Below are 15170 nucleotides of genomic sequence, written 5' to 3'. Positions count from 1 at the left end.
AGAGATTGTAAATGCCCGACTCGTCGGTTTGATTTAAATTCACGTCTCAAACTTGAATTGCGAATAAATCGTAACATGAATGCTGTTACCCTAAGTAGTTTAGAAAACGAAGAGAATCTTTCAAATAAATTAAAATCTGTATCACAGGTCACAGCTAACGATGAAATGGTAATTGCTTTGGCCTTTTTATCAGGAAGTTCGTCAAGTAAGACTGTGTCATATCTTGGCCAACACTGCTCACGTTGAGCAAGCCATGAAGGGCCAAACCACCAAAGATCATGCTCCAAAAGAGCTTTCGGACTCATACCTCTGGAAATCGCATCTGCAGGATTTTGGGTGGTGTGCACATAATTCCATTCCTTAGGGTCAGTTAATTCTTGAATTCTGGATACTCGATTAGAAACGAACGTCTTCCAATTGTTCGAAGGAGATCTAATCCATGACAATACAATTTTTGAATCACTATAATAGTAAGTTTTATTAGGCACTAGATTAAGTGCAATCCTAGACTTATCGGCAATCTCTGCAAGCAATACCGCTGCGCACAACTCGAGCCGTGGTATGGTTTGCGTTTTCAAAGGAGCAACTCTACTTTTAGAGCATAAAAGTCTGCTAGAAATCTTATCATCCTTGTCTATAGTTCTCAAATATAAACAAGCGCCGTATCCAAGCTCGGAAGCGTCTGCAAACCCATGGAACTCCGTGTAAACCTTTTGTTTGCATGTAGCTTGCCTAGTAATTGACAAATTATTAATATTATTTAAATCTTGACGAAAACTAAGCCATTGAGTGTGCAAATCCAATGGAATAGACTCGTCCCACTGAACTCCTCTCTGCCACAGTCTTTGTAAAATCATCTTCGGAATTATTATTGCTGGACTTAAAAGTCCCAATGGGTCAAACAATTGAGCGGTAGCCGATAAAATGGCTCGTTTTGTGACTCGCTCAGAATTGTATGAACCGACTTTAAAGCTAAATTCATCACTTTCTGATAACCAACGCAGACCCAAAGTCGCGGCCGAATGGTTATCTCCTGTGTTGATGTTAAAGTTGGCTTGAGTTTCAGAAGTATTCTCTAATATTCGTCTATCGTTCGAGTTCCATTTTCGAAGCTCAAAACCACCTTTCTTCAAGATGTTGATTACATCATTCTTCATCTCCAAGACCTCGTCAACACTATTTCCACCAAATAATAAGTCGTCGACGTAAAAGTTTTTCAAAATCAGTTCACTCGTTTTTGGATGTGTATCTTTGCATTCAAATGCAAGTTGCGAAAGGCATCTTATCGCTAGGAAAGCAGCTGCTGCTGTCCCATAAGTGACAGTGTGTAGTTTATAAGCTTGAATTAAATCTGAAGGATGATCACGCCATAATATCTTTTGAAACCTTTGTTGAGACTCATCGACTAGCACCTGCCGATACATTTTGGCAATATCGGCAGTGGCAACAATATCATGCAGTCTGAACCGCAATATAATGGAGAATATATCGTCCTGTATGGTTGGCCCTACCATCATGATGTCATTCAGTGATTTACCAGTAGAACTTTTGGCGGAGGCATCGAACACAACTCTCAATCGAGTGGTTGTGCTGGATTCCTTATAAACATCATGATGGGGCAAGTAATAATCACCCTGTTCATCACTGTCAGCTAATGACATGTGACCTAGCTGCAAATATTCGTCAATAAATGACTTATATTCATTATATAAATCAACATTTTTATGCAGTTTTCTTTCTATACTATAGAAACGTTTCAAAGCTTTATCTTTAGTGTACCCTAAACAGTCCAATGATTCCTTGAAAGGCAGCTGAACGATAAATCGCCCTTCAATAGAACGTTTGGTGGTAGAAACAAAATGAAGAAAGCAATTTTTAGGAATATTCAGCTTGCTGGCATCAAAAGAAACATGAGGTATGTTATTAGTAATGCGTTTTATTACTAAGCAAGGAATATTAATCTTGAACGCGTTTAGTCTTGATTCCATTTGTACCGACGCTCTATGAATTATTCTAGAAGTGACCTGACCTATACCATTTATTGTTATATTGGTATTATGTTTTAAAAGTTTTAATGTATCACAAAGGTCTTCTGTAATAAAGTTGGATTCTGACCCACTGTCCAACAATGCTCTGCATTCATGAATTTGACCATTGACATCTGATACTTGAACCAATACAGTGGATAATAGTGTATTGACATGATCATCTCTGCGTGAATGTAAAGAGTTATTAGAAACATTAGCATTTTCAGAGCTTGGGCATTCCTGGGGATCAGAAACCACTTCGTTTCTAGTATTTGAGAAATGCAATAAGGTATTATGTCGCCTTTGACATTTAGAACAAGGTTGGCATTTACAATCCTTAAGGTGATGTCCCCTACGCAAGCAATTTAAACACAATTTTAGTTTAATGACTTCTGCTGATCTATCTTTGGGGTTAAGTTTTAAAAAATCTTTACAATTATATATTAGGTGATCATTTTTGCAAAAGCTACACTTCAATGCTTGACCTGTCGCAGTATACGAACCTCTTGGTCGCCCACGACCTGTTGGCTTAGACGTTTCAGACATACCCAAGGCTTCAAGCAAACGACACTTTTCTTGAAGAAAATCTAGAAACTGCTTAAATGTGGGAAGCTCATTACTGCTATTCGCCGTTTCCCAATCACGCCTGGATGCTGCATCCAACTTATTACTAATTATATGTATTAACAGCGTATCCCAATGGATCACAGGTTGACCTAGAGATTGAAGTGCACGAGTATGTTGTATAACTCCGTCTAATAACTGACGTATGCCTACCTGAGACTCCTCATGCAGACTTTGTAGGTTAAATATAGAACGTACATGATTGCTTACCAATAACGCTTTATTTTCATATCTGGTTTTAAGTAAATCCCAGGCCATTTCATAATTGGCAGCTGACATACCTAAACTTTGCACAACTTGCAAAGCATCTCCCTTTAAAGAAAGTCTTAAATAATGTAATTTCTGAATTTTATCTAAGTTAGAATTTTGGTTAATGATAGAATCAAAACTATCTCGGAAAAACAACCAATCATTATAATTTCCATTAAAACTGGGTAAGCTTAAAGGAGGAAGCTTCAGTGAAACACTTTCATTAGAACCAGTAGATTGTTCAACTGAAGCATTACCTGCATTTACAGGATTATTAATAATATTTGTATTTACTATGTTACTTTCCAAAATACTATTTGCCGTACCTAGAGCATAATAGTATGTACTTTCAAATGTTTCCGTTTCCGAGTCCATTTCCGACTCGAATTCTTCACTTGAATCAACAAGCATGCAAATTTTAACTTGAATTTCTTCGAATTTTTGTAACAAATCATTAATTTGAGACATTCGAACCCGCAATTGCGCTAAATCACTACTTTCATCAGACATTTGATTGTCCACAAACTTTTGAAAACGAGTCAATGACGATTTAATTTGTTTTTTCTGAGCTTTTAATGCCTTTAACTCGGCCATTGCAAAGAAAACCTGGATTACCTGCCAGAACTAAATAAACAACCACAAAATTTTTTGGCTTAGCTTTTACTAAACACCACAGTACCAAATCAAGCACAGGTACCGTCACAAATTGGAATAATATAATGAAAAGTGGTAAAAAGGAACGCACTCACCGAACTGCCTCATAAACTCCGGCCGAAACTCCGTATAGTAGGCTGTCTGCGCGCCTGACGTCGGTCGACCTCGACTTGAAATTACGCCGGCGCCGTGCTGATTTACCGCTCTGCCTGCGCCTTGACTAGTTTTCAGCTCTTAAAATCCACTTCTTTCTGGTTATTTGGCTACGAAGGACCATATGTTGCGTACTGAAACACTAGTTTTCTTGAATTACACTTTATTGAAAGACAAACTGACATTAACTGGTCAAAAAATGGTGCAATAGCACGACAATGTGCGGAGCGTAAAGAAAGGCGACCGCTCACAACGCTGTCTTTCTAAAAGCACACACACGTTTCGTCTCGGGTCTCGACGACGCAGCCGCTTCTTCGTCCCCGGCATCTGCTTCGGCATGGTTGCCAAGTTTCTCCGGTACAATCAGTAAATATGTGTTCTTTCAATGCTAAATTTAATATTGGATGAAAGACCGCAAATTTTTCATTACTCTGACCGTTATCGAGTTACTTGACAAATATTGGATTGGTGTACCCTAAAATGTATCTTGAAATTTGAAGTTTGAGGTGGTTGTACCACTTAAACGAACCACGGTTAACTCCTCTTTTCAGTGGCGTTAATCAAAAGCTTTTACTCCAAAAATTGTGCACAGAGTGACCCAGAAATTTAAATCACCATAATTTTCGTGCACACCCTGTGCTGGGTTAAAGAGTTTATTAGGAACATTTTTCGCGCAAATGCTTGTCACTCTAAACGTTTTCGAGTTACTTGACAAAAGCTAGATCGGTGTACCCTAAAATTGATCTGAAACTTGAACACTCTGTATCTCGGGTGGTTGAACTACTCAGAAGAACCGCCGTAAACTCCTCTCTTCAATAATGTCAATTCAAAATTTCTATCTCAAAAATTTCGGGTGACAGAGTCAGAGATTCATATATGTTTTACTCTGTTTTTTTGATCTTAATAAAGAAATGTCCTATTAAGGATCTGGGCGCAATTGCGCAATCTTACTTTATTGGTTTCTGCGTTTAAGGGCTAATATAAAACGAATACATTCAGCAAATCGTAAAAAGCTAATTTTTTTTTACTGTCAGGACCAATGACTACACTAAAACCAATTGCGTGTCCTCGCGACTAACTAAGAATTTAAGAGTTCGTTTAAGTGGATCCACAACAACGTTCTCGGATAGATAAAATCCAAATTTTATTGGAAAAATGTTGTAAACCAATTTGATATAATAAAATATTATAAAATAGATAAAATATTGTTTTGTAGGTTATTTTAATTCTGTGTCTGACTTTATGCAACTAATGAAATTTACATGAGTTGCACAGTAACAGATAGAAACAGATAAAATCACTTAATTTGTGAGATGGTTAGTAAGGATGGTTAATTGCCCTTATAAATATAATGCGACTTATACTGTCCTGTAAAAGGACTATCAGTATTTGAGCTCTCTGTAATGAAGAACTGATAAGACGTACTTTGGACTTACCACATAGAGTTGCAAGTACAAATGAGATTGATATTGCAGTCAAACAGATATCGGTTGAAGTTAAGTTTTCAAGGAGCAAACTTATCAACCCAAAGAACTAGTGGATCAACTCTTTGGAGAAACAGAGTAGCTACTAAACTAAACTACTAGCGACTAGGAAGGTTTCCACAATTCCCACAGTACGAAGAGAAAGCTAGAAGAAATTTCGCTCAGGTCTCAATGTACTGACTGCTGCAACTGGCCTCTACAAAGTATTGATCCAAGACTCCAAAGCCAAGGTCGAAGCACTTGAAAATGATTCTTAGAATCACCGATGTGAACACATTGGAGCTTCTAAGAAACAAATCCTAACATCCATTAGAAATTTGAACACATGCAACACTACAAGGATAAAAAACTTACCCTCGAAACAACAAAAGACATACCGACACTAACAGGGTGATAGTCTAAGCCAATTCCTTTTCAACCTCGTCCTGGACGAGATTACACACAGTCTGAATAACAAACCAATCAGCATGGCGTGATATGCGGATGACGCAGTAATCCTGGCAGAAACATAAAACAATCTACAGAGGCAAACCTATAAGTTATATCAGACTAGTGAAAAATACAATATGTCAATCTCCATCGATAAAACAAAATGTATGACCTTTTCCAAGGAGCCAGTCAGGTGTCGAGTTGTAATAGACAATAAACCAATAGATCAGGTAAGGAGTTTCCGTTACTTAAAAGCAGACATTCTCAACTATCTTAGGATGTCTGAGAGATATCATCTAGAAAAACAACCACATGCGCATAGACAGTAAAGTGCAGATGTCCTAAGTACGTTAGATCGGCGCTAACCTGTGGAATCAGGACGAGAGCTGACACGAATAAGACAAAGAACAAAGAAAACCTTAAAACGCACCACAGGGAAGACACTTACAGAGAGGATGAGAAACAGCGACGTAAGAGCGGCATACAAAGTGGAGGACGTAGCGAAATGGGCGAGGAAAAGGAGATATTGGCGTTACCATGAAGATGGAATGGACCAAGAAAGACTAGCATACATCAATACAAATGGAAAACTAGCATGCCGACGACCGCTGGGGAGACCTTAGGATGGGAAAGCTTTGTCTCACAGGATAACCAACCGAACTGAGCCTTTATATACGGAAGTTAAAGTCTTTTCCAAGTATAAGAAGAAGAGAGAAGAACATGACCATATCCTACGTATCCTTTGGACTACACGACAGCCAAAAAAGTATCAACGTTTGAGAGGGTGGTTGTGTGGTTTGCTTTACCTTTCTACAGCCTGGTCTTGATGCCTCCTATCCATTTCTTGTTAGGACATTTATAAATGCTGTTGTTTACGAAGCCAAGTACTCTGCTGGGTCTTATCTCCCTGGTTGCTCTGGGCGTCTTTATTGATTGCCACAGAAATATTGTCCGTGAACGGGTGAAGGCTGGACACCTCATTTAGACATGTCCTGTCGACTTTTCTTCTTATAAGCAGCCTCAGAAAGTAGGATTCTCGATAATATCCATCAAGTACTGATGACGTCTGGTTAGTTCCTGCAGGTGTTTCGTATTTTTTTAGATAAATGGGCCAATGATAAGTTCCTTGGTCTGTCTCATACATATGGCAGAGTACCAGACCTTGAAACTGCTGGGACTGGGTTACTTAAAACCTCCTGGGATATCAGCATGTCCCGGAACCCACACAAGACATATGTCATTCTTTTGGGCCAGAGTTTCCAGAGTTGTTTGGTACTCCAAAACCAGCATGGAGTTTACCAGCCTGACCTGACGTATATCAGCCAATTCTTCAGCACTGACTGGCATGTTGGCAGCTCGTGATTTGTCAGATCAAATGTTAATTGTGTCTTCCTTTGGCTGGCCCGATAGTTGTTAGCCCACAATACAGGATCGCAAATACCTCAGCCTAGAATACAGTAGCGTAGACATTAGACATTTAGAGTTGTTTCTTTACTGAGGAGGAATAATAAAGTGGTTTTTAACCAGAAGACGAATCAGAACTCCAAATCGTTCAAGTGCATCAACCTGACGAATTTCAATCAACGGAAACTGCTCTCTTTAATCTTGTCCGTAGCGTTGTAGGCCTTTGTCAAGCTATTAAAGTTATAGAGGGAGCATCACCATTTGCGGAGTCATGACCGGACTTGGCCTGCTGAAACGAAGCCGATGTATAAGTATAAGGGTGCCATCAAAGCGTAGTTCTCTCAGCTCTATTGTAGAGTCTTGCAGCGGACGGTCTGTTAGGGTAATATGATATAATAAATGGACCAGGCCTGTAGCCACAAGCCTACGTGGATGGCATTCTTATCTTTTTTTGTGTAACCAGGGCTAAACTAAGTAATTTTATTACCAGAAAGAGAGCCATACACAATGGATAACTGGTGGTTTCCAGATTATGCCATTTAGTCACATACGTAATCGAGAAACAAAGCGATAAGTTACCAATGACTATCAACGAGAGATCCAGTTGATTTACTAACGGATCGAAATGAACAGATTAGAAGAAGATAGCTTACATAAGGTATTGGAAAAACACGCTACTAGCTTCCAGGTAGAGGTATTTGCAATTTTGTTCTACGGGCTGGAACTGTGGACCAGTCCAGTAGTAGTAGTAGTTGTAATGTTGGGGGACCTTAAGGTCTTAAAGCCATATTCGCCGTTTTCCCTCAAACCACTCTTACCTTACCACCCCTGACGTACGCCCCCCAGACGTCTCGTCTCGCTGACGAAGGCAAAGATTCGTTCCTCTCCAAGGAAGACAGTTCCCTGCAGAAGAGTGTTGAGGATATGATGTTTCCTCCACCGTCCCACATTGTGAACAAACAAGTCCGAATTCCTAGTAGATGCAAATGTGTGTTTAGTGTCACCAACCATTTGGGTGTTGCCTTGGCGTCGTATGGTATTCCAATCAATTCCTTGGCTTGTCCGCACCCTTTTGCCTTTCTCCACGTCTCCGGTACCTTCAAGCGTCCAGTCACTTAGTGCGCTTGCTACCTGTCTCTTACTTATTCTAACGTGAGGTTCGGCAGTTGGGCTCTCAGAAGACCCGAGCCGTTTCCGCAAACCCGGTTTACTCCTTCTGCTCTGCCACTGTGTTGCCCACACTGATTACTTCCTGGTGTAGTCCTTTAAGTGGGAACACTCAACACATGCGTTTTGCCAGTAGCGACCTGAGGCGTCAAAACAGAATTCTGACAGCGCAAGACAGGAACCGATGGAAGATGATGAAGGAGGTTATGTCCAGCAGTGATCAGAAACAGGGACACTTATTGGTTTTGAACCGTTTTCTGGGATGCCAAAGTGCATAGCGACTAATCCATGAAGGCCTTGGCCTGGCAATTGTTTCACTGACTGAAAACCTTGAGACATTTTCTTATCCTAACTGTCTTGTTTTCTCGAAGGCGCTTTCTGGAACACCTAGAGAACTAAAGAAGGTGTCCCAGCAATCTAGTGGCTCTTACAAAAGAATAGCAGTGGAATTGAATTTTTTTTTCTTTTAGCTTATTTTGACTTGAATAGCTTGCTATAAGTCGGTCTTATACTTTAAACGAGTTAGAAGGATTGATATAGATCTTATTTTCTAAAAAATATCTATAATTTTAATAATTTATAACTAATTTAAATGTCACGAATAATTTATTTACTTATTTTAGGCGATTCAACGTGCCCATGAAAACATGGTCGAAGCTCGGCTTTTTATCAATTCTGTCGAAGTTGTTAATGCCAACATAAACCGCAGCCCCGCCGCTTACGAAATGAACCCGGAAGAGGAACGAAAACAGTAAGTTACACTTTTTTTTGTAAGTTTGTCACCCTGGAGTTTTACCAAGGATTTCACGAAGAGTTTCGTTTTTCCCATGGGAGAAGTATTACCTTGAATAAAATTGGAACACTCGTGGATGCTTTCATGGAAAAAAGTTTAGTAAAAAGGGAGGTATTTTATTTCCTTATACAGGGTGATATTTTAATGCAATGTATGTTATATCGCAAACAAATAATTTTTTGCTGCCCCTTTACCACACCCTGGGGTGAAAGAAAATAGTGGGGTATTTTCTGGCTATTCTACTCCTTCATGCCAAGTTTGAAGTAAATCACTTAAACCGATTAGGAGATCGGAGAATCTTAAAAACCATTGTCCCTTGCCCTCAACGGTCGTACGTCATTGGAAAGCCCATTTCATTGGCTATCCATTGACAGATAAGCGTTTATTTACGGTTGAGGGACAGGGCGCACCAGAAATACTTATCTACTAGTTAAGGACTAATTTTAATCTGAAAAATTCAAAATACGGTCACGTGATCTTCAAGGTCTACCAGGGAAAAATGCTTGTCATCTCATTTTGCTTTGATTTTCGCCATACAAATACATTATATTCGAGAAAAACGATAGAGAAGCAAAATATCAAATAATGTTTAATTAGAACAGAAATAAAGGCTTTAAGAAGCACAGAAGACATAATCTAGCATATAATAAAATTTCAATGAAATTCCTGCTAAATTAAAATGTTAGAAGCGAAATTGCTGTATGCAAATTGCAAATGACCAGAAATTGCAGCAGTGACCCAAATAAGCATATGCACCAGTCGGTGCGAACGAAAAATATAATAAATAACTGCTTCCAGGAATCAAATTATAAATCCCATGTTACTTTTAATATATTTTGGATTTATAATTTGATATTCAATTCTGATTTGAAATTTCGTTTACGAGATAATTGAGTAATTACGTTCAAAGATCCAAAACCAACCCAATTAAAAAATTGTCTTGGAAACGGTAAAAATTGACTTAAGAAGCTTAAAAATGTCTTTGTAGCCAGTCCCAGTATGCTTTACAGATACAGAAAAAATCTATATAAAAATGTGCAGGACTCTGTATAAAATATTTAAACTTACTTAAAAGTTAAGAAACTTACAAATAAAGAAGTAACTATTCTGCGAAAACTCAATCCCGAGCATATTGGTAAAAAAGACTCACATTGAAAAGTTTCGGGTTGATAAGCCAAAAATCATTTAAAAACTAGGACAAAGTCACAAAGTTAAATGACCAAAACTTTAGTAAAAATTCAAAAATCCTTAAGTGCAAAAATCCAGTCTCAAAGAGGATAAAATTTCCTACAACTACCGTTATGTACACTTTTTCTGCAGCCCTTTAAATAACGGAGTTCCGCTCGTTAATTTAAAAAAATCAATTTGGTGCACCCTGGCACTTTTTACTTTGTCACTCCGTAAGGAGACCCTTGAGGGCAAAAATACCTTAATACAATCTCCTAGCAGATAAAATTTAATACAACTCTTATTATTTAAATTTCTTTGTAATTCCTCAAATAACGGAGCTACGCTCAGTCAAAATGGAGTTAGTTTAGAAGAAGCAGTTTTTTTTTCGAAACAAAACTCACTAAATTGTCACTTTATGCTTTAGCGGTACCGCTGGAGGGAAAGTGGGACTTTCTAGAATATTTGTCGTAGGAAGAGAGTCAAGAAGGAATTAATTTCTGAGGGAAAAATGTAAAAATTTTAAATTTTTGATCTTGTAGTGACAAGTGAGAGCGGGAGTTACCTTTACAATTTTGATGGTAGCATAGTCGAGTTTGTACTCTTTTTTTGATGAATTCGGAATCAGGAAATTCATTTCTGAGGTCAAAACGTCAAGTTTTAATTTTTTAATTTTGCGGTACCATAGTATAGTTTGTATTCGTTTTCTACTAATACAGAGTCAAGGAATACATTTCTGAAGTAAAAATATCAAAATTTGTAGGTTATAAAATGGTACCATTAGTGGTTCCAAAACAGTTTAATAAAGGAAAGTAAAGTATATTGGTTTTAAGTCGTTAAAACCGTTTTTTAAAACAAAACTCACTAAATGGTCACTTTTTGCCTTAGCGGTACCACTTGAGGCAAACCGGTATTTTTCAGAATTTTTGTCGTAGAATAGTCGAGTTTCTCTTCGTCTCCGACTAATTCAAAGTCAGATAATTCATTTCTGTAGTAAAAACTTCAACTTTTTTTATTGTTATAGGTACATGTATTATTTAGATAATTTGAATATTTTTTTCTATTTCAGGTATGAATACAACACTGACAAAACCTTAAGACAACTGAAAATCACTAGAACATCCGATGAACAGACGATTGGTGCAATAAACTGGTACGCCGTACATCCAGTATCGATGAACAATACTAATTGTTTGGTTACATCTGACAACGTTGGATACGCTTCTATTCTTCTGGAATCCGCCTACAATTCTGGCAGTTTACCTGGCAAGGTAAGAAGAACTCAAATAATAATCAAAATATTACAAAGATAATAGAGAATATATTGGGGCAGAAAGTCATTCTGAATATTTTTGGTCTTTTGCAAAATTTCCGTAACACCGTTTCGGAGATATTTAACTATTTGCCCTGAAATAGCATCAGAATTTTGAAAATTTTGTATCTCCGCGTTTTTTGGGGTTTCAGCGACTGTAAAAAGCTTTAAATGTTCATCTTGAACTGCCCTACAATCTCGCTTTAACCGCAACACCGGTGTTAAAAAAAAAAATAAAACAACATTTTTGGGCCCTTGCTGAATTTTCGTAACTCTAACGGTTTTCGAGATATTTGACATTTTTACTTTTTTTTTGGAAGTTGCATTAAAATTTTGAAAATTCCGTAGCTTTCTCAGAGACTGTAAAAAAGTCAAAATGTTAGTCTTGAACTGTTCTTTTACTTTGTCCTAACCGCAACACGATTGAATATTTTACAGGGTGTTCTTAAAACAATTTAATTTGAAACTAACGCTCTGGTAGTTGTACCGCGTTTACTCAGATTTAGGTGGGTGTAAATCTAGACTTAAACCAAACGGATGTTTCATCATTAAATAGATTCAATACAGGCAGTGACCATAGACTGGTAAGGCCAAAAATCAAAACTAACCTTGGAACGGAAAGGAAGGAACTAATCCATCAAGTAAGATTTCCAACAATTCTGGAGCTTCAACAAAATGTCGACACCGATCAAAGGAACATTAAAAGGAAACTCCCTTCTATTGCCCAGACGACCGAAATGAACCTGGATGAATTGGAACAAAAAATAAGAAACAGCATGCAGACAGCGACAAAACAGATCTGTTCAGGGGAAAAACTAAAATGCAGTAAGATTAAAAAAGAAACAAGAGATCTCGTGAATATAAGAAGAAACACACATAGAAGAACTATAGAGAACTTAACATAAAAGTTAAAAGGAGTATATGGAGAGACATAAGGGATCACAACAACAGCATGATAGAGTCCGTAATAGAAAACCATAAAAATATGAGAGTGCTGAAATCACTTGATAAAAATGGACAAGCACGCATTTATTAAATGAAGAACAAAGACGGCGAAGTAAAATACGAAAGTGCTGAGATAGTAAATATAATCGAAGAATATTATAGACTTATATTCATCAATTGCACCGGAACTAGAGAACGCTAATACTCAATGTAAAATCATCGGAACGTCGGCTCAGAAGAAATCCCTGACATCAACTCCACCGAAATTGAGGAAGCCCTAAGCCAACTAAAAAATGGTCGAGCTCCTGGTGAAGATAAAATCACTAGTGAAATGATAAAACTAGGAGGCACAACCACAATGGAATCCATGAAAATTTTAATGAAGAAATGGTTCACATCGGTAATATTCCAAGAATATGACAATATGGGCCCAAGTCATCTTGTTACACAAAAAGGGAAACAAATTAAATATCAGCAACTTTCGCCCAATAAGCTTATTGCACCATTATTATAAGCTCCTTACCAAGATCGTTGCAAACAGGATTACTCGCAAACTAGATATGAATATCAGTCGAGTGATCAGGCTGGTTTTCGCAACGTCTTCAAACGGACGGATTCTTCTCCATCTGCCGCTCCATCTCGCTTTTATAGATTTTAACAAGGCTTTTGATTCTGTTAAGCTTTTTTTACCCAAAAAAGCATCCTCACGGAGATATTTCCGAAAAAGAATCATAGCACAAAGATCCTAAACTAGTTCAACCAAGCGTAACTCGGTAGTTAGGCAAACATCAAAAAAGCGTGAAAAATTAAAGTTGTAGGGAATTTTATCCTCTACGAGATTGCATTACGAACCTTTTGCCCTAAAAAACCCTCTCAAGGATATATTTCTGAAAAACTGAGTCCCTAAACCAATCGTAACTCGGTTATTTTAAAAAATTTCAAAAAAGGGGAAAGTTGTAGGGAATTCCATCGTCTACAGGATTGTATGAGAGCACTTTTGTCCTAAATGGCCTGCTTAGGGAGATATTTTTCAAAAACTGTTTCAAAGAACGAAAAAATGCTTTAAAAGATCTTAAACAAGTTCAACCAAGGCGTAACTCGGTTATTTTAATTTTTAGTAATTAAGGCTAGGTTTCCTTTCTTCTTCTTCTTTCAGCAGCCCGTTTTCATCTTCTCATCGGATCGGTTCATTGCCATCTGGTGCCATTTCCTTCCCGCTATCTCTTTACTATCGTCGATCCATCGTTTCTGTGGACGACCAGCACTTCTTTTATGTTGCCTTGGACGCCACTGTATTATACGTCTTGTCCATCTGTCATGGTCTTGTCGTGCCACATGTCCCACCCAACGCCATTTCTGACATGCGATTTGCTCTATAACCTCGTCGGCTTTTGTTCTTTTTCGAAAACCAGCCTGATCAATCAACTGATAAGGCTGGTTTTCGCAAGGGACATAGCACCATAGAGCATCTTCAAACGCTACGGATTCTTCTCCATCTCGCTTTTTTTAGATTTTAACAAGGCTTTTGATTCTGTTAGGCTTTGGGCAATAATCCGAGGTCTGAATAATGCTCGAATATACTTCCGGTACACTTCTTCTTCTTCTCATTCATATTTAAGATCTCGCGATCTGTTAGTTTTTGCAGGTTCTTCTGGATCAGTTCCTGGCAGGTCGACTGCCAGCTGTCCTTCCATCTCTTAGGTGGTCTTCCGCGTGCTCTTTTCCCTATTGGTTTCCCTTCAAGTGCGATGCGTGGCAGTCTTCCCTCTTCCATTCTTCTCACGTGAGCGTACCAATATCTTTTTCTTTGTCTCCCCCATCTTACGATGTCGTGCACCCCACATTGTTCCCTAATGTCAGTGTGCCTAATTCGGTCTATTTTTGTTTTTTCCATTATAGTCCTGAGCGTTTTCATTTCGGCTTCTCAAAGCATTCTTTTCGTTTTGGTGGTTTTTACGCTGGTTTCTATTCTGTATGTCATGATTGGCCTGATACAAGTCTTATAGATCCTGACCTTGCTATCCTTTCGCATGTATTCGTTCGCCCATATTATCTGGCTTAAGCAGCCCGACCTGACAGTCGCTTTGTTGATCTGGCTTCTTAGGTCCTTCACTGGGACGTGATAACACGACAGATCCATACCCAATTACTTGAATTGTGAGACTTACGCGATGATTTTGTCTTAAACTACCAGCTTACATCTTACGGGAGCTTTTCGTTTTTTCTATAGATATGGTCATGTTCATCGCTTGGCTGACCTGGCAGAATTTGTGTAGTTGTCTCTGTAGATCGTCCTCCGTTTATGTCGGTCGTGGATCTATTTCGTTTGAATCCTTGTTGTTCTTCTCTGTTTGTTATTTGTGTTTCAAGTCTTTCCTTCAAAATGCGGGTAAAGAGTTTCATGCTTGTGTTCAGCAGCGTTATGCCCCTGTAGTTGTCTGGGTGCGTCTTCTGTCCTTTCTTGAATAGAGTGATAGTTATACTTGTGTGCCATTCCGTAGGTATTTCCGATGTTTCTAAAATTTCGTTTTAGAGGATTTTTAGATGTTTTTCTAGTTCAGGTCCGGCATATTTCAGAAGTTCGTTTGGGATGAGGTCTGGGTACACTAATACATATACAAAGAGACGACCATCACCGTTAAAGTGCAAGAAGATGTAACAACCAATCGAATACCAATTAACAGAGGCGTTCGACCACAATATCTTCAAGTTATTTACCCTTGCATTGGATGCGTAGTATTCAGAAGACTAGATTGGGACAA

The 15170-nt window shown here is 38.3% G+C and overlaps 1 protein-coding gene across 4 annotated transcripts in view; it reads left to right on the top strand.

Annotated features, from left to right (window-relative positions):
- Window positions 1-15170, top strand: part of CDase (neutral ceramidase) — a 166036-nt gene that overhangs the window by 99223 nt on the left and 51643 nt on the right. For all 4 annotated transcript variants that reach the window (XM_081989121.1, XM_081989122.1, XM_081989119.1 and 1 more), the window contains exons 5-6: window positions 8815-8942; window positions 11221-11422. In XM_081989121.1, coding sequence (XP_081845247.1) covers window positions 8815-8942; window positions 11221-11422 — 330 coding nt within the window. The remainder of the gene's footprint in view (window positions 1-8814; window positions 8943-11220; window positions 11423-15170) is intronic.

This window comes from Ips typographus, linkage group LG11 (assembly GCF_016097725.1).
Source record: "Ips typographus isolate SLU linkage group LG11, UJ_Ityp_2.0, whole genome shotgun sequence".
In the NCBI taxonomy this organism is placed as follows: domain Eukaryota; kingdom Metazoa; phylum Arthropoda; class Insecta; order Coleoptera; family Curculionidae; genus Ips; species Ips typographus.
Note: the sequence above shows the minus strand (reverse complement) of the source record. Positions and strands in the feature narration are given on the sequence as shown.